The sequence below is a fragment of the Sus scrofa genome, chromosome 17 (genome assembly GCF_054392235.1).
Source record: "Sus scrofa isolate SSC_HxYL_T2T_F1_AM1 chromosome 17, Sscrofa_HxYL_maternal_Yorkshire_Landrace_v2.0, whole genome shotgun sequence".
NCBI lineage: Eukaryota > Metazoa > Chordata > Mammalia > Artiodactyla > Suidae > Sus > Sus scrofa.
The window spans coordinates 19,065,586-19,085,480 of NC_139399.1; the positions used below are offsets into that span (position 1 = coordinate 19,065,586).

At 48.8% G+C, this 19,895-nt stretch overlaps 2 protein-coding genes and 1 long non-coding RNA gene across 8 annotated transcripts in view; 1 reads left to right on the forward strand and 2 right to left on the reverse strand.

Moving 5' to 3' along the window:
* Positions 1-3,871, forward strand: part of HGSNAT (heparan-alpha-glucosaminide N-acetyltransferase) — a 47,570-nt gene extending 43,699 nt beyond the window's left edge. For 2 of the 3 annotated variants that reach the window (XM_085004378.1, XM_085004379.1), the window contains exons 17-18: positions 88-200; positions 1,034-3,871. In XM_085004378.1, the coding sequence (XP_084860504.1) occupies positions 88-200; positions 1,034-1,215 (295 nt within the window). In that variant the 3' untranslated portion in view covers positions 1,216-3,871. Of the gene's footprint in view, positions 1-2; positions 201-1,033 lie in introns of all 3 variants that reach the window. The other variant, XR_014832740.1, reaches the window with a different exon arrangement.
* Positions 2-7,139, reverse strand: LOC146395149 (uncharacterized). Its single transcript, XR_014832760.1, has 4 exons — positions 7,057-7,139; positions 6,672-6,939; positions 3,151-3,858; positions 2-2,938 (listed from the first exon to the last, which is right to left on the reverse strand). It is a non-coding gene; the product is annotated as an uncharacterized LOC146395149 (long non-coding RNA).
* Positions 7,140-10,381: 3,242 nt separating this feature from the next.
* INTS10 (integrator complex subunit 10) overlaps positions 10,382-19,895 on the reverse strand; it is a 45,127-nt gene continuing 35,613 nt past the window's right edge. For 2 of the 4 annotated variants that reach the window (XM_005672659.4, XM_013985010.3), the window contains exons 14-18: positions 18,208-18,287; positions 16,935-17,097; positions 15,624-15,717; positions 12,709-12,786; positions 10,382-10,705 (exon numbers count right to left, since the gene is read on the reverse strand). In XM_005672659.4, coding sequence (XP_005672716.3) covers positions 10,549-10,705; positions 12,709-12,786; positions 15,624-15,717; positions 16,935-17,097; positions 18,208-18,287 — 572 coding nt within the window. In that variant the 3' untranslated portion in view covers positions 10,382-10,548. The remainder of the gene's footprint in view (positions 10,706-12,708; positions 12,787-15,623; positions 15,718-16,934; positions 17,098-18,207; positions 18,288-19,895) is intronic. The other 2 variants (XM_003134201.5, XM_013985011.3) reach the window with 1 other exon arrangement.

Consider the following 19,895-nt stretch of genomic DNA (forward strand, 5'->3'; position numbering starts at 1 on the left):
AGGTACAGCAGACGTGTCATGTGCACATCCAACTGGGCTGACGTCAGAAGTGCTCTCCGGAGCCCTGAGACGCCCGCTGTCCCCCAGGTCCACCTCCTACGTCACCACGCTGAGCTCCTCTGCCTTCTTGATCCTGCTGGTCCTGTACCCCATTGTGGATGTGAAGGGACTGTGGACAGGAACCCCGTTCTTCTACCCGGGTGAGCCCCCTGCCCCAGGCCGTGCGGAGGAGGGGACCTGCAAGCAGCTGGGGCTGGGTGTGTCCGAGGGGGGCCCAAGCAGGGTGTCCCTGGTGTGTTCCCGGGCAGCACCCCCTCGTTTTACCATTTAGGTTGTGGGGTCGTAAACAATGCTCCGATGGCTTCTTCAGTCACGTCATCCAGTTCCGAAGGCTTCAGAAATGGGGCCGCACTTTCTGATGGAAATGCCCTGCTTTACACCTGATGCGTGAGAGATGCCCCCAGGGATGCGAGGGTTTCGCCTGAGACGAGTGCAGCAGATAATTTCATGACTCGCCTGAGCCTCCGAGTCCAATAATAGTCTCTTTGGTCTATAAATTAATAATCCTGGCATTCCTTTCAGATTAAATAGTCCACAATTACATCTCCAACGTGAATAGTTTCTAATACTTTTTTTTTTTTTTTTTTTTTAGGGCCACATCCACGGCATGTGGAAGTTCCCAGGCTAGGGGTCTCATCGGAGCTGCAGCTGCCAGCGTACGCTACAGCCACTGCGACTTGGGATCCAAGCCGCATCTGTGACTTAAACCACGGCACGTGGCAATGCCAGATCCTTAACTCGCTGAGTGAGGCCAGGGATCGAACCCGCATCCTCATGGATGCTAATCGGATTCGTTTCTGCTGCACCACAGTGGGAACGCCTCTGCTACTTTTCTTGATATAGTTTGCACTTCAGTAGCTAAGATACACACCACTTACTTTTGGAGGTAGCCCGTAACAGAAGCGGGCGCCTTTTCTTTTTTCACTGAAGTCAGATTTCCCGAGTGAGACCGATGACCGCTGTGTCTCCCCAGGCATGAACTCGATCCTGGTGTACGTGGGCCACGAGGTGTTTGCCAACTACTTCCCCTTCCAGTGGAGGCTGGGGGACAGCCAGTCCCACAGGGAGCATCTGGTGCAGAACATAGTCGCCACTGCACTCTGGGTGCTCATCGCCTACGTCCTCTACAAGAAGAACGTCTTTTGGAAAATCTGAGGCTCCGGCTGAGATGAGATGTGTGACTGGCAGACGACAGGGCCTGGGGAATCATTAAAAGGAGTCATTCGTTAAAACAGCGGCTGGGCTGTGAATTTCCAGATTATCAACAAGGAGGCTGACGTGGCTCCTGCGAATCTGCCTGTGGACGTGGGACTTAAATACCTGAAACGTAATTGTCTTGTCTTCTCCATCTTCTATGGAAATGGATGCATTTGGAACGTCTCATTTAATTTTTCAGAAGGGAATTCACCAGGCCATTTTGCTTCTGTGACGGGCAACACAATCCACGGTCTGCTGCTCCCTGATGTTCTTTGCCTGCACCTGCCTCTCCTCTCGTATCCACACCGACCAAGGTGCCACCTTCGCCGCCGTGGCTGGCTGTGACGCTCGCTGGGTGTATGTGCAGTAGCGCAGTCTAATAGATTTTTGGTGAAGTACAGCTTAATAGTTCAAGAAAGTCCAAGTGATTTCCTTTCAGCTCTGTAGGGCACCGGTGGGGCCAAATAAAAAGCCTTTCTTTTTTTTTAAGCAGTAGGGAAGAAACTTTATTAATTGAATGACAGCATGTTTTTTAAAAGGCTCAAATTAGGGAAAACGCTGTAGGATACGCACCAACCATAGCGATGTTGTATCAGAAACCAGAGTGGGGGCTCCCGCTGTGGTGCAACAGGGTCAGCAGCATCTCTGGAGCCCTAGGATGCAAGTTCAATCCCTGGCCCCGAACAGTGGGTTAAAGGATCTGGCGTTGCTACAGTTGTGGTGTAGGTGCAACTGTGGCTCAGATCTGACCCCTGGCCTGGCCAAAAAAATGAAAACAAACCAAAAAACCCAGGTTGAATTAAAGTTATGATCATATTCAAAAAAGGCTTTTTTTTTTTTTTTTTTTTTTTTTAAAGGGCTGCACCCAAGGCACATGGAGGTTCCCAGGCTAGGGGTCAAATCAGAGCCACTGGCCTACAGCACAGCCACAGCAATGCAGGATCCGAGCCAAGTCTGCAACCTACACCACAGCTCATGGCGACGCTGGATCTTTAACCCACTGAGCGAGGCCACGGGTTGAACCCACGTCCTCTGGATACTAGTCAGGTTTGTTACCATTGAGCCAAAACAGGAACTCCCCCAAAATGCCTTTCTATCAGAAGCTGTTTTTTCTCCTTTTCTCCATTTTAAAAACAGTTAAAACCATAGATGTATTATTCGCAGCCACTCTTGCTTACAGTTAACTACTTAGGTGCCTAACTGTCAGCCTACCCACTCACCTCCTACTTGGGGGCCTTTCTCTCCGTGTATCTGGATGGTATCTGGTCCCCAGGGCCAGCCTCTGTCCCTAGGAAGAGAGGAGCTTGCGGTCTCTCCTGGGCTCCTGCTTTGCCGTCCTTGCCGTGCGCGATGTCAGGCAAGTCCCTGAGCAACAAGGGAGGTGGTGCTGGGCTCCCCGCTCCCCGCCAGCTCTGAGGCTCAGTGGGGTGGCCTGCACCGCTGGCTTTTCTGAAATCCTTAGAAAAATATTTTTATTACAGAAAACTCTTCCAAATCAATGACCACGAAAAGTTAAAAAATAAAAATAAAAAAAAACCTCTCATCGGGAGTAAATCTTTTCAGAATGACCCTTCGCGGTGGAGGCAGATTTCCTGCTCGGAATCCCCAGAATGAGGACTTGTTGGAGAACACAGCGAGAAACAGGTCTTCCATGGGAGGCATCCTTGTACCTGGGAATTTCCTGTGAGAAAGAAAACGTGGCACCGGGCTGTACCTGGGACCCTCTGCGTGGGCCCTGTCCCACCACGTCCGCTGTCGTCCCTGCGGGGACCCCATCTCTACCTGAACTCTCCTTCCAACTTGTGACCGCCCTCGGACCCCCGGATGCCCGCCAGCATCCAGGCCCCTCCCCCGTCTCTTCCCAAATGCAGCCCTTCCCGCCGCTGGACTGACCTGGCTCTGTGGATGGTCGTCTTGGTACAAAAGTGCTGTCGTCTTTCCCACGGTCAGTTGTCACTGAATCTTCTCAATTCTGTCTCCACCTCCCACCTGGAACATCTCATTCTCCTGGTCACTGCCTGTTATGCTTGTGCAGACTCTTGTAATCATTTTTAAGCCGGCCTCTTTCCCCAAAGTCACTCTGTCACCCTCAGATTACGCTTCATAAAACAGATCAGATCAAAGCACCTCCTTTTACAGCTTTGCTACAGATGGATGCATCCTCCACGGAGCCGAGCATATCATACCCGCTGGTGTCTTTCCCCAGCCCTGGACCCACACGACGAGTCCTGGCCCGACCACCTCCATCAGCAGTGGTAGGCGGGCCTCTGCCTCTGCCTCTGCGTGCGGTCATCCTGGATTGCTTTTTCCTCTTCGTTTTCTCCCATCCACATCTGACCTGTCACGTTCTCTAGGGCACCTTCTGTAATCTCTTATTCTCAGAGTAATATTTTCTTCCTCTGGATTCTCTTAATACCTGGTGGAGGCCAATCTTGTAGCATTATTTGTTTTCTGCCTTGGTGTGACGGTCACTTGTGTCCATGACCAAGTTCCCATGCTGGACAGTGAGCCTGCAGAGGACAGGAGCCACGCCTCGTCCACCTGCATGTTCTTCACGGCACCAACACAGTGCCTCGTGCAGAGCGGGTGCTAAATAAACACCTGTTAAAGCAAAGCAGTGGTAGTGGTTTGTTTCATATATATATATAATTTTTTTTTCTTTTTAGGGCCATACCTGTGGTATATGTAAGATTCCAGGCTAGGGGTCGAATCAGAGCTGCAGCTGCCGGCCTACACCACAGCCATAGAAATGCCAGGTCCGAGCTGTATCTGTGATCTACACCACAGCTCACGGCAATACCGGATCCTGAACCCACTGAGCGAGGCCAGGGATCAAACCCGCATCCTTATGGGTACTAGTTGGGTTCCTTATCGCTAAGCCACAACAGGAACTCCTCTTTTTAAGTACTGATATAATTTGGTGTGTATCTGGAGAGAGTGTGTGTGTGTGTGTGTGTGTGTGTGTGTGTGTGAGCGAGCTGTCACACTGAGGAAACACTTCTCTTGCAGTGAATCTTCGTGGGTGATCACAGCTGGGTCATCCTGAAGCCCAGCAGGTGAGGCTGGGCTGCGCCTCTCCAGAAACATTTCCCAGCCTGGAGAGTACGTCTGTCAGGGGGTCCTGAGCCGTAGGCAGCAGGAACTCTTGATGCGGCTAGGTTATAAGGAAGTCACCTCACGTAGGTAGCCCCAAGGCTCAGCCCCCTCACTTCACGGCTGAGATGCCTACCCGGTTGCCGTCACGACAGCCACACGCCCAGCAGACGTTACATTCGGGAAGGAGCAGGTGTCCCTCTGTACCTTGTGATTTTACTGCAGAGGATCCTCCCTGAAGTCGCTTAGCCGCTGTTCCTGCACATTTCACTGGCTGCAGGTGCCTCCCTGGACTGCCGAGCTGGGCAAGACAGGGAGCCTGGACTGCCCAGGCCCAGGGCTGAGTGGGGGACAGCATCACCTCCTTGGGGAGGGGCAGGAACACACGGGACGAGGGGGAGAGCAGGAAACAGTGGCGGGGACAAGCCCCTGTAACACTGGCCTCAGAAAACACATGGGACAATACATCTTATGGGGAGGGGGGAGTTCCTGAGTAACAGGGCAGAGACTGTTCCAGAGTCGGGATGTGATAACTTGACATTCCCAATTCCTATTTATAATTAAGTGAATCAATGACTGGTCTTAGACTTTACCTCTCTTCACTCCAGCCAATACCATACACAAAAATAAAACTCAAAATGGCTTAAAGACTTACATGTAAGACATGACACTATATAACTCCTAGAAGAGAAGAGAGGCGGAATAGTCTGTGACATAAATCATACCGATGTTTTCTTAGGTCAGTCTCCCAAGACAATAGAAAGCGAAAATAAACAAATGGGTTTATCAAACTTACAAGCTTTTGCACAGCAATGGAAACCACAAACAAAATGAAAAGACAACCTACTGAATGACAAAAATATCTGCAAACAATGTGATCCACAAGGACTTAACTTCCAAAATATACACACAGCTTATACAATTCAACAACAACAAAACAACCCAATCAAATATCGGCAGAAGACCTAAATAGACATTCTCTAAAGAAGACATACAGATGTCCAACAGGCACATGAAAAAGTGTTCAACATCATTAATAACTAGAGAAATGCAGATCAAAACTTCAGTGAGGTGCTGTCTCATACTGGTCAGAATTGCTATCATTAATAAGTCTACAAATAACAAATGCTGGGGAGGGTGTGGAGAAAAGGGAACCCTCCTACACTGTTGGTGGGAATGTAAATTGGTACATCCACGATGGAAAATGGGATGAGGATGTTCCTCTAAAAACTGAAAAGAGTTGCCATATGATCCAGCAATCCCACTCCTGGGCATATATCCAGCCAAAACTGTAATAGGAAAGATACATTCAGCAGCACAACATTGAAAATCAACTATAATATAAACAAACACATAAATAGAAAGGATATATGCACCCTTATGTTCATAGCAGCATTATTCACAATAGCCAAGATATGCAAACAACCTAAATGTCCATCAACAGATGAATGGGTACAGAAGATGTAGTACATGTGTGCAACGGAATACTACTCGGCCAAGAAAAAGAATAATGCCATTCACAGCAACATAGATATGACTATAGATTATCAAACAAGTGAAGTGAGTCAGAAAGAGAAAGACCAAAATCATATATTACTTATGTGCAGAATCTAAAATATGGCACAAAGGGAGTTCCCCGGTGGTTCAGTGGGTTAAGATCTGGTGTTGTCACTGCAGCAGCTTGAACTACTTTACCGATTTTACTATGTCTATAAAAGGGTCTTTCAGAGTTTCCTGGTGGCCTAATGGTTAAGGATTCAGCATTGTCACTGCTATGGCTTGGGTCACTTCTGTGGCATGTGCCCTGTCCCCCTAAGGGTCTTTTATAGAAAAGACTTCTAAAACTTTCTATGCAAAGTAATGAAACCGTGCCCACAGGACTGACAAACTGGTGACTCACAGAGGCTCCCAAGCTTCTCTCAGAACAGATGAGCTGTGGTGCAGTTTCAATCCCTGGCCCCGAAACTTCTACATGCTACGGATGAGGCAAAAAAATTTTTTTTAAATATGGCACAAATAAACAGATCCACAAAACAGAAACAGATTCACAGGCATAGAGAACATGGGTTGCCAACAGGGAAGGGATTGAGGGAAGGAAGGATTGGGAGTTTGGGGTTAGTAGATAAAAACAAATATAAACAGAATGGATAAACAACAAAGCCCTACCATAGAGCACAGGACATTATGTTCAATAATCCTGAGATAAACCATAATGGAAAGGAAATAAAAAATCATCATAGTACAATACACATGTAACATAAAATTTATCTCAAGAATTAAAAAAAAAACCATCAATGCAACTTCTGAGATTTTTAGCATACCTTCTGTTTAAACTTTGAAATTGGTGGGAAAACGTGTCGCCAGCGGTTGCTTTTAGTTACGTATTTGTATAATTCGTTTTCATCAGTGTAGAGCCAACGTTTTTCCTGGTAATCAGTTTTTGTGTTGGGCATTAGTTCCAAAACTTGTTTCTCCTCAGGCTACAGGAATTTCCAAACTCAAAGTTGATAGAAATGCTGGATATTTGCATTATGTCATAAAATGTCCCAGACTCCATAAGCTCCTTACCGAATGGTGTTTGTGAGAACACTGCAAGAGACAAAGATGCCATTATGCGCTGGCCTTCCTTTGCAGAAGAATCCATGAGCACCGGCTGCGAGGCCAGCTGGCCTTGCTCCCCACACTGCCGAGTGGCTGGCTTCCTACCATGTCTGTAGTTGCCGTCTTGGTTCTGGTGGGATTCTGTCCTGAGTACTCCAACTTCCTCTACAGAGAGCAGCTCTTTTTCTGAGTTTCCCACCTCTCATGGCTCTATGTACTTGCACGTTATCCAATTAGTGGTCACACCCTCCCGCTAAGACAGTTCTTCTATTGGATTAAACTCCTGAATGTCAAGTTTGGCTTGTTAACTGGTACCTCCATCCAAATCCTGCCGGTTACAGCTCTGCCCAGGCGGCAGCTTGTTTAACAAATCACAGGCAAAGCCTGCTCTAGCGGAAGATAAATGAAGCCAGCGGCTGTTAAAGCAATTGGGGGCATCAGGGAGGAGGGTCGGGAGGGAAGGGACGTGAAACAAAAGGCTGGATTTTGAAGGCTGGCTGGCTCCAAGAGTTCCCGTTGTGGCTCAGTGGGTTAAGAACCCAACTAGTATCCATGAGGATGTGGGTTCAATCCCTGGCCTCACTCAGTGGGTAAGGACCTGGTGTTGCTGTGACCGTGGTGTAGGCCAGCAGCTGCAGCTCCTATTCAACCCCTAGCCTGGGAACTTCCCATGCCCCGGGAGCAGCCCTAAAAAGGAAAAAAAAAAAAAAAAGGCTGGCTGGTTCCAGAGAGGTCCGGCGGCTGGAAGGGTTGGTCCCATGACTGGGTCACCTGGATTGTTCGCTGGCACTTTTCTGGTGGAGAAGCAAACTTCTTCAAGGCAGGAGATGTGCAATTTGGAGCAAGGTACTCATGGAATTAGGCTCTGGTCCTCCCTGGATGTCTGCCTTTCAGAAACAGCTCTGGGTGCTGGTTTCACAGCTCAGAGAGCAGAGGAAGGGCTGATAACAGCCAGCTTTCTAAGTGACTGCTCTAGGAGGGGCTCATCACCGTGTTCAGCTATAGTCAATTCTCCTGGCCACTGCAGCTTTCTCAGGCAGGTGTTTCAGGGGGCCTGGGCTGTCCTGGGACACACCTTAAGGTGCTGGAAGGCGGCTGGGCTTGGCCAGACTCTCACGTGCTAGTGGTCCAAGCCCTTCCTTATCTGCACACTTGGCCTAGTTACCATCCTATTCCATAGGCCCTCCCATGAGACTCTGCACAGAAGTAGCACCAATAATTTAAAAAAATGTAGACTTGTCCCTCTTTACCTGGTGCCTATTGTTTTGATGTGTGTTGACCCCAAACACCAATCTAGCGATAAGGGTTATGAAACCAAAAGGTACCAAAGCGTTTCACTTGAAAGCTGGTGGAGAATAACACACAGCATGGTTTTTACAGTAACATGGTTTAAGGTCCACGATCACCTCCTATTACCGTCATGAACACTAGTGGGAATGTCTTCTGAAATCCTGATGTCTATTACCTGAACTACTTTACTGATTTTACTGTATCTATAAAAAGGGTCTTTTGGGGTTCCCTGGTGGCCTAGTGGTTTAGGATTTGGCGTTGTCCCTGCTGTGCACGCACTGCCCCCGCCCCACACCCTCCAAAAAGGGTCTTTTATAGAAAGGGCTTCTAAAACTTTCTATGTGAAGTAAAGAAGCTGTGCCTCACAGGACTGACAAACTGGTGACTCATAGAAGCTCCCAAACTTCTCTCTGAACAGCAGGGATGCAAACTTGTTACAACACCTCAATCTGTGGCCTGCTTTCACCGAGCAAGCTCATTTTGGCTTTTTTTTTTTTTTGGTCTTTTTAGGCCCACACCCGTGGCATATGGAGGTTCCCAGGCTAGGGGTCTAATTGGAGCTGCAGCTGCCGGCCTATGCCAGAGCCACAGTCACGCCAGATCCGAGCCACATCTGCGACCTACACCACAGCTCACGGCAACACCGGATCCTTAACCAAGGCCAGGGATTCAACCCGCAACCTCATTGTTCCTAGTAGGATTCATTAACCACTCCGCCACAATGGGAACTCCACTTTGGCTATTTTTCTCTTTTCCTCTTTAAGTGCACACCCACCCAGGTTCCTGCCACCCAGGAACTTGGGGCAACTACTCCCAGCAAGATGAACTAGGCACCCATGAACTGACTCTGAACGAGGCCTGTGCAGGGGTCCCGCAAATGGCCTTCTGCACAGAGACCCCCACCACCCTACTTCTTCCCCATGCCCGAGACCACCCTGCTTACACCATAGATACCCGAGCCCCTCACCTTTGGGGTGGCAGATCTGAGACTTGTTCCCGTCTCCTTGGTCGGCTGTCTCAGGAATAAACCTTCTCGGCCGCAAACCTTGGCCATCTTAGGGTCTGGCCTGCTGCATGTCAGGCTGAGGAACCTGTTTGGGAACAGTAACTGAACATCTTAACTCTTTCATTTTTTCCCAAAATACTTAAGTTTGGAGTTCCCATTGTGGTTCAGCGGCAAAGAACCCGACTAGTATCCATGAAGACTTGGGTTCGATCCCTGGCCTCGCTCAGTGGGTTAGGGATCCAGCATTGCCGTGAGCTGTGTGTAGGTCACAGATGTGGCTCGCATCTGGCGTAGCTGTGGTTGTGGTGGAGGCCGACAGCTACAGCTTTGATTTAACCCCTGGCCTGGGAACTTCCATATGCTGTGGGGGTAGCCCTAAAAAGACAAACCACAAAAACAAAAATAAAACTTCATTTTTTAAAAAATAAAACATTTTCCTTAGTTTAGTGTATTCTCTAATGCATACATGCACGTAATTTATCTCTGTGTTTTTTAAGTTTCACTGAAATACATCTGACTTAATAGCTTTTCCATTTTTAATTCCTCCTAGAAACAACTGTTCACTGTGGTGCTTACCTGATATACTTCAGGAACGGCAAATGAAATGAACCTGACCCCCGACCCTGGTGTTGCACTGAGGTGTAAGGCCCTGGCCCAGGCATGTCACTGTCTGTACAACCAGCTGGAAGGGAAGGGCGGGTGCCCCTATTCCCCACGACAAGCTGGAGGCACAGAGGAATGAACCTGTCCCTGGTGCGTGGCTGGTAAAGGGCTGGGCAGAGCAGGGCTGGAAGCCAGGCCATGCGGCTCAGGCAGGGCATTCGGGTGACAGTGGGCTGCACGGGGTCAGGGTGGGGGCGGTGCCCGCCACTTCCTTCCTGCACTGCTGGGCAGGACACCCCCACCCCCCCACCCCCACCTGGTGTCTTCAGCACAAGTTCACTCAAGTTCATTCTGGCACAAAGTTTCTAGATCTTAAAACTTCTCCAAAGAAGAGGTCTAGTACCATGTTAATGCACAACACTCACCAAAGCCTAACAGGGTAAAAGAAGAGAAAATCTTGACATCTTTGAAGGAAATGTCTTTTTAAATAAAGCACATTCTGGTTCGGAAACTAAGAATGAAAATCAAAACCCAAATTTAGGATGATTTTATTTACAAAACAGGAACTTTTGTTTTACAAAAATTACAAAACATGACAAAAATAGAAATGGCTTCTCAGACTCTGGGGAACTACTTCTAAGCAACCAGGGCGTGAAAGCTCAGGCGGTCCGCTTCTGAAGGGCGGGAGGGCAGGCCGCTCAGGCCAGAGTCTGGAGCAGCAGGATCTTCTCGTTGACGCAGAACCTGTGCAGCACCAGCATCAAGTTCTCCCCACAGCGCGACACCTGGCGCTCCATGGCCAGGCGGAAGTCCTCCTTCACGCCCTTGGTGATACCCCGGGTGACCGTGTGGTGCCTGGGCGGTGACAGGGAGACAAACGATGCCATGGTGAGCAGGGCATCAGGGGATCGGGCCAGCAACCCTGGGGCAGGAGTACAGCCTGCCTCACATCTAAGTGTACGTGAAAAATTAAAAACAGAGAGGCCCTGACCAAACGCCCCGCTGCCTCTTCCTCCTCAGAAAGACTTAACCCTGGAGGGACATGGTTCCCCCTGGACAAAAGGCCTTTGTAAACATCTAACTGTTTCAGGAGATGCTACCTGTGGCGCCTGATCCTACAGCGCCACCGTGCTGCACATACCTCTGTGGCTCAGGCACAGTTTGGTTGCTCTGGGCCCACTGGGTCCAGGCCACACTAGCCACACAACTCAGGTCCCGCCAGGCCAGCTGAGTGTGGAGGAGGCCGTGGTCCCGGGATGGGTGCCCGGCACCAGGGTCGCAGGTGTGCCTCTCTCCCCGCAGTGCCAGGACGGGACAGCTCCTCCAGTGCCAAGCCCACCAGACTCACGTCTGTTCTTGGACCAGCAGGAGGGGCTGGGGTCCTGGGACAAGAGCCTGGCACAGGTGGGGAGAGGAGCCTCCGGAACCCACGCTGGGGCCCGAGGAGGCCAGCTGGGCACAGGAGGGGGTGGTGACCACACCCTGGAGGGTGAGCTTCAGAGAATGAAATGCCAAAGGAAATCTCAGGACCCTCGGGGACGTCAAGACAAAGGAAGGAAAAGAAAAACCTGGCAAAACTCAAAGGCTTCAATTCAAAGGAAAGGAGCTTCACCTCCTCGTTCGGGCACTTGGTGGATTCAGACCAAGGGCAGCCTCCTCCCTTCCCCACCCCTGCTGCCTAACTGGCCTCAGACACAGTCCCAGGGATTTAAAATTTCTACTACTAGAAATTGTACGAGATTTTCAGGTACTGACCAGATAAAACTGTTGAAACCACTCTAAGAGGTTTCTTTTTGTATAAAATGAATACAACAGAAGTTATAAAGCTGCAGTGTGACAGAAGAAAAAAAAAAAAAAACCACAGGCTTTGTTAGGAAAGATGTGACGGGACACCCACAATGCCCGAGGGCATCTTAAAGGACTACGGAGGGAAAGAGCCCAGACGTGGGCCGAACACCATTCTCATCAGGTCCGGCCAGGGAGCTCAGCAGTGGGGACATGGTGCCAGGGAGCCCCATGGGGACAGAGGCAGCCCCTTTGTGCGGCTCTCGGGGGACCTGGGCTGCACGCCAAAATGGGAGCCCCCCACCCCACCATCGACTGACCCGAAGACACTGGCGTTTGGCCGACCCAGAGCCCAGGGGCCTGGCTGGCTCCCCTTCATCCTAGTGAAAACAGAATACAATGCTGTGTCCTGCTGGTCACGGCCCAGTGGCAGTTTCCATGTGTAAGAGCAGTGCACCTCAACTGTATTTCTATCAGAGCCTTCAGCGCTCTGGTAAATTCGGATGAAAAAGAGAACTACTTAGCTTTTGTGGCTTAAGGCCAGGATAAAACAGCGCATCAATGTGGTGTTTCGACTACCAAATATTTTCAGTTCAGAAACGCAAGGTCTGAAGAAAACAGTTATCTGTGGCCGGAAAATACTGTGCCAGCACCCATTTAGACCAGAACCTCAGCACTGGTCACTAACGCGAAAACTCTAAGCATAACATTTACTTAGAATAAATTTCAGCATCCTTAAATATTTATGACCAAATGCCTTACATCCGATCAAAAGAGAATCACAGCTGAGGGCCTCATCTACGGTGCACTTAATCTGACACAGCTTCACATAACTCACTTGGTTCCAGATCCATAATGATTTTTAAATCGAACACAAAAACACTGGCAACTTATGGAAAAAAAATAAGAAATGTTACAATATTACAACCAGATGGTTTGCCAAGGAATGTAGAACAAATTAAAAAATTAAATAAAGCATGAAAAAGAGCACTGAGGAACAAAGAGCTGAAAACCATGGGCGGTAAAACATGTCGACAAACAGCACACTATGAGCAGGTGTGTCCACTCGGTACCTGTCGGCAGTCTGCATGCTGGGCTGAAGCACAGGTAAGAATTCCTGCTGCAGTAACCCCATGGGAGGGCTAGAAGGCCTTTAAAAAACAGCAAACAGCGGCATTCAAACACCCACACTGACTCAGCCTGCACTTACAAACAACACTCCAGAGAAAAGGCGCGAGACGGGAGCGGTCACAGAGAACCACCCGCCACGGGCCTGGGCACTGCGGGCCCCGGTCACGGCCATGGCTCTCGGCCCCAGGTCCTCGCGCTCAGCCCACTGGGCTCTGGTATAAAAAGCGGCCACCAGGAAGGAGGACAGTGAGATGCGAGGGCCGTGGGGAGACGGCCCTCCGCGCGCCACTCCTCTCACACTTAGGTCCACCCCAGAAAGAAACCCAGCGTCTTTTCAGGACCATCTTTGATGGGATTGAAGACCCCAACTGAAGAGGCCCTTTCAAGAGGACTAGAGAGGCTGGCAGTGTTTTTGATAAAGGTTGAGTTTAACTGTCAAGTATTGAGAAAAGGAACAAGTGGGGAACAAGAGTCCGGCCCCTGGCTTTGCGGAACTCTGTCTCGGCAAAGACGTGCACGTGAGCCGCCAGGGATGACCTTAGACCACAACACCAGCCTCCCGGTTCAGGGCACACACGGGACTCACTTTCCCGGTTCAGTGGGTCTTAACACTACCAGGCTCCTGTGAGCATCAGTGAACAGACATTTCTCCATTTCAAAGTACATGAGAGGAGTTCCCCTGTGGCCTAGCTGTTAAAGATCTGCTTTGTCACTGCAGAGGCTTAGATTTGATCCCTGGTCTGGGAATTTCTGCATGCTGCAGGTGGGGCCCCCAAAAGCCCACCAAAAAGCAAATACTTGAGAACAACATGTGTAGGTAACAGAGCTCGTCCCTCTTGCCAGTTGGGCCCTGGTGCCCTTGGCACTGGTGTGGTACCTGCAGCCCAGATGCCACAACCAGGACAGACTCATAGCCTCACTGGGGGGATGGGGGTAGGCTGGGCTATCACTGCTCATAGAGTCTCTGCCCCTTGGCTGGAGGGCTTCTCCAAAAGGTCCACAGTGGCTTCAGAGAATGTGTTTTTGACCCAAAGGGAAAAGAAACATGGCAGTTTTCCTCAAGCTCCCAACCCCATCCCCATGAGCAAGGGCCCTCTGGCTCCCATATCACCTCTCCTGCTGTAGTTTCACGCAGGTAACTGAAACGCAGGTTTCCAATGAGCTCTGAGATGCACTGTCAGTTTGCCAAGTAACAGTCCCCAGATCTGTTTCCAAATGGATGGAATGGAGGGCTTCCTAAGGGGGTCAGTGGTCTTCTACAGGGACTTAGATGAAATTAAAGGTGATACTGACCAGGGTTGGGGGTGGGGCATGCAATTACGCCACAAAAGACTAGAAGGAGGGCTGGGTCCTTGCTCCACCATAAGCAACCCTCACAGTCACACCATCTGGTGCCTGACAGCCGTGAACCCTCACCCCTCGTCCTCAGGGTTGCTGTGTGGACCCATGTCGCCGTGCAGCCCAACCTGGCTAAAGAAAAGTTCAGTATAACCAAGGCTGAGATGCAACTGCTGATTTTCTGACAATCCCCTCTCACATTTTCAAAGTGGTGTGAAAACTGTCACACTTAGGTTTAACCCTAAGGAAAGGAAAGGGAGGTGATGCTACGGAGGCTGTCTTTACATTATGGTAATTCGTATGGTGAGCGTTAATGAGGATTAAAGAAAAAGGCTCTTAAAGGTATTTTGTACCCGGCCTCAAAACCTAGAATAGAAATCACAACACAAAAGGGGTTTACCTGGGGCCCATGTCAAAAAACCGTTTTTATTCTCAAACACGGTGAAGAATATTTTGAACCATGCAATTATTTCCCCCGAGTTTTCAATGGAGCAGGAAGATGGGCATCTGTCTGGTCCATGTGCCTCAGCCAGCTCATGTATAAGGGTCTTGCGTTTTCACATCAAATGTTTAGAATATTTAATAACAACTGCAAGATGAAGGACAAGCACCTTCCTGACAGGGCACCGTGCTGGCCACGTGCCAACAGAGGCTGTGGGAATCCAGAAGGAACCCCTCTCATTTCCTCTCCTGACATTTCTAAGACTCTCCAAAGATGGAAAGAGATGTAGATTTTTGCTTTCAACTGAAAACTCCTTCCTTTCACAAGTGGGGGCGGGGGGGAAGGAGAATGTTTCGGCCTCAGCAACACCTTCTTCTCACTCGGGGTTCGGCCTCTTGCAGTGACACTGATCCTGACTTACAGACATGCTGACCGTGCAGGACGCAAAGGAGGAGGTATGACAGCACACTAGGCAGAGCGCTCGCAGCACAGATATATTGTCCAGACTGCAATGAGCACTGAGGGGCAGAAGCAGGGGTCATGAGCTATTTAAAAATCATAAATGGTCACTGACTTCACCCTGGTGTGGGAGGCGTGCGCAGAACAAGCCCCCCTGCTCACTCCTGGCAGGCACCGGTGAGAGCCGGGCGCTTGCTCAAGGCTTCAGCAGACACTGAAGTCCAAGCGCAGTCTGTAAATGAAGCCTGCAGGCTGTCCCAATGCAGCACAACTTCAATTAAAAAAGCATAGCTTTTCTTAGTTAAAAGCACTGTACGTCTAGTCTAATCAGGAGTCAGAGGATCAGGCAGTCAGTTTTGGAAGAGCTATCAGGAATGAAACTTATGCCTCCTGAAAAAAGTATCAAAAGTGACAGAACCAACCCAAATGAAACAATGTTTCATCAGAAATGGAGTCAAGGAAAGTCTTTCAAAGGGGTGCCCAGAATCAAATCTACTCTCAAGAACAGAGAGCAGGTTTGGATTCCTTTCTATGAAAGGCCTGAAAACTACAGACATTCACAGATACTCCCTCAAGCACACGACCACAGCGCGGAGGAGCACAAGACAGGGCGCTTACTTGATCAGCATGCCTTGATTGGGGAGCAACTCCAGATGAACCTTCCCACCTTCCTGAGTTCTCAGGTAGGCGAATTCCTCCAGCATGTCGATATCTGAGATGGATTCAGGGGAACCACGGGTGAAAGCAAGGGGTCCTGTTCTCTCGGAGGAGGACGTAGGCTCGCTGCCTCTGAATAACCTGCCCACAGCTGTCCCACCACCAACTGCAGAGCTAGGGCTGGAGCCTGGTTCTGCCTGAGTCCAGGCCTAATGATTCCTATACCCAACAAGCTACCCCAGAGATGGAAATAGTCTTCATACAGCTGATGATTAAACAGATCCTATATGGTCATAAAGGCTAAATGAAAGGACCAAAAAAAAAAAAAAAGTCAGGTAAGTTCCCTGGTGGTCTAGTCTTCTAGTCTTTAGGACTTGGTGCTTTCACTTCTATGGCCTGGGTTCAGTCCCTGGTCTGGGAACTGAGATCCCACATCAAGCCACTGAACACCAAAACAAAACAAAACAACAAAAAAAAGAGAAAAATGAAGGGGGGGCATATACTCCTCAAAAATACTGCTCTGGGCACCGGGACAGAGCTATGATATTCCTTGCAATGCAAAAAAATGTAATAAGGGAGCTCCTGCTACGGTGCAATAGGATTGGTGATGTCTTGGGAGCACTGGGTTTGATAGTTCGATACTGGGCGCAGCACAGTAGGTTAAGGATCTGGCGTTGCCCCAGCTGCAGCTTAGGTTGCACCTGCAGCTTGGATCTGATCCCTGGCTCAGGAGCTCCATATGCCATGGGTGCAGCCAAAAAAGAAAAAAAAAAGTTTAGAAAACACACCAAACCTTTGATTCAAAGGTGGTCTTTCCCTAATAAACAGGATGAAATACACCAATGCCAGCATGAAAGCAATTACTGGGCTGGGCGGTGTCTCCAGTGGGCACTCAGCAGAACTGTGGCAGTCCCCAGGGGAACAGCCAATGCCCCACGGCCCCTGCTGTGGCCCAGCCAGCTACCCTGGGCCTATCAGAGCCCACAGGCTCTCACTTCAGGCAGCAGGGGTGCCTGCTGGAGGTGGAAAATGGAATAGGGCTATCAACATTCCTGATGCCTCTCTGAATCTTTTATGACTTTCACAAGCCCAACTAACTGCCCCATCCCATTTTCAATCACCATTCCTTCTCTTTTCCTCCCACATCATGGAAACCAATATATCTTCCCCAAATGAATGGTTCATTCATTTTTGTACCAAGTATTCATCCTAAAAAAAAAAAAAAAAAAAAAAAACAACAAATTTCTTACGCTTTAACAAGAAAAAGGATACTTGTAACATAATTGAAAAAATTCTCATATTGGAAATTTCCTTGTTGGCAAATCTTGTTGACAGCTTTCAAGAACAGGGCCTCTCCCCGTGGCCACTCCTGCTGCAGCAGAACGATGACATGCCCCAGCGCCATGTCGTCCCTGCTGTCCGTGAACGCCCGCAGCTGCAAGACAAGAGTTTGTGCAGATGGGAGAGAGCAAGTCACAGGGTGATCTACAACACGGCAGACATCACCCCGCTCCCCCAAAAAGCTGCCCAGGGAAGATGCATGACAAAGATCACTGGAGGCAGAAGGGAAGAGCAGAAAACAAGCTTGCTTTGCAAAAGTTGCTGCTGTTGGGGCGGGGGGGAGGCACTAACTGGAGAAGCGGTTCCCCTGCCCCCCACATGATCATCTGTGGGGGTGGGGGTTCGCAGAGCAGGCCTGAAGCTTTGAAAGTGGGGATAAGGGCAGAGAGGAAGCTGAGTGGTTCTGTACAACAGGGAGAAGGGTCCAGGTGAGGGTGGAGGGCAAGAGGCCACTTGGGTGAGAGGGTTTGAGGAGAACATGGGGGGAGGGGGGCAGGACCACAGGAAGGAGGCAGAGGGTGAAGTGAGCAAAAAAGGGCTTTTTGTTCTAAACAAGCAGCCAGGCCTAAAACCACTGTCAGTTGTTTCTGTCACCCCAGGTACTTCTGATGAAGGGTCAGGTTTGGGAATTACTGCCCTAAAGTAGAGACCCAGTACCCTCCCTGATCTCCTGCTCAGAAGCTTCCAGGGGACAGTTAAGCCTGTCCACGCCAGGGCTGCACTCCAAACAGCCACAGGCCAGGCTCTCCACGCCGTTACTCTCCCAGCTCCGAGGGCCTCTGCTCATGCCAGAGCATCACGACGTGCTCATCCTGATGCTGCGTCTTTACGACAAATGCACATCCCTCTAGGAGCCCAACAGCACACGGGCTGCCTTCTTCCACAACTAATCTCGTCTACTTGTCTGCTAATTAATTACCATCCACTGAGCACTACTACAGGCAAGCAGGTCTGCCCCACTGTTACCTGTGAACCCCCAAGGACAGGGTCATTTCCTACTCATCTCTGCCTAGCGCGCGGTGGACGTTTAACAAATATTTGTTAACTCTGAGCCTGATGCTCAGCCCTCCTCGCTACTCCAACCTGCGCTTTCCAAGGAAAGCATACTAACATTTGTGCTCAAGGCTCTCAGTTCAGTCATTTCCGCTCATCAGAACAATCTTCGGAATTAAGTTTCTGTCATGCTAACTATCTGAAAGCTTACCTTAAAACAGGCTAACATTAAGTGCAGACAGTAGGGCAGGATAGCCTTGCTGGTACAGGGCAGAAGCTTCAGGTCTGAACCTAAGAGAAGTCCACGGAATGCTTGTTAGCAGCAAAGAAAACAGCTTTGAAAAGCAAAGGTTTAAGGTGCTTTCCTTCAAGGAAAAAAAAGATAAGCAACAATCACACAATCTCAAATACAGTTAAACTACAATCATATTTAGTGAAGGTGAAACTGGTTTTTGAATCGTCTCTAGATTTCATTTCTCAATCTCCTTTCCTAATGTTGCTTAAATACTTATTATGAAAATCTGAAATATTTAGAAAACGATAGAGAATATTACAAACACCAGCATGCTCGCCCCTCGGCTTTATGAAATGCTGACATTTGCTCTAGCTTTTAAAGATTTTAATACAAAGCATCACACGTTCAGTTCACCGCTTGTGAACCTTTTCTGATCCCATTCTCCTCTCCCCCTCCAGAGGTAACTGCTATTCTGAATAAATGTCCATTACTGCTATAAATACCACACGCTTTTTCTTTTTGTTTTGTTTTTTTTGTTTTTTAGGGCCGCACCTATGGCATATAGAGGTTCCTAGGCTAGGGGTCGAATCGGAGCTGTAGCCGCTGGCCTGTGCCACAGACACAGCAATGCCAGATCCGAGCTGCGTCTGTGACCTACAACACAGCTTACGGCGACGCAGGATCCTTAACCCACTGAGGGAGGCCAGGGATTGAACCTGCATCTTCATGGATATTAGTTGGGCTCATTTCTGCTAAGCTACAATGGGAACTCCCACACACTTTTAAAACAGGGATCTGTGTTCATACACATCACAGAGAAATGTTTTGCACATTTTCCGTCTACTACATAAACGGTGTCATAGCAAATGTATCCTTTTGCAGACTGTTTCTGGTACTGAGACAGGCAGCTCCAGTTCACTGGTTTTCAATGTAACTGAGGCTACATAGACCACTACTGATTTATCCACTCTTTTATGGTGAACACTGAGATTTCTATTATTATAAACAATGCTGAAATACATATTCTTATAACACTAATATATAAGAATAACATTAGATACATATAACATTTTTTTCTTGTGCACTTATGGAAAAAACTTTGAGCAGCGGTTGCTTTCCAAACTAAGACCTTAACCCTATCCTTTATGGTCTCTGCTCTTTATATCCTAAATCCTTCTCTACCCCAAGGGCAAGAAGTAGCAAGAAATAAATACACTTTTTAACATGAGGACCCTGTGTATACAGAGACGTTGATACAGGTGACCCTTGAACAACCCAGGTTTGAACTGCACAGGTCCACTTATACATAGGTTTTTCCTCAATATATATACTAGCTGAATTTTTAAAGATCTTTAAATGAACTAAATGTGAAAGAGTTTGTGTTAAAGTATAGAATACAATATGTGGAACCAAAATAACTCAGGTTTGAGCCCTGATTCTCTTCAAACTGTTTCAGCTTCCTGCCCTGGGGTGGGTCACCCATTAGTTCCAGTTTTTTGTTTTTTTTTTAAGGGCCGAAGCCATGGCATATGGAAGTTCCCAGATTAGGGGATCAAATCAGAGCTACAGCTGCCAGCCTATGCCACAGTCACAGCAACACCGGATCCTTAACCCAATGAGTGAGACTAAGGATCGAGCCTACATCCTCATGGATCCTAGTCAGG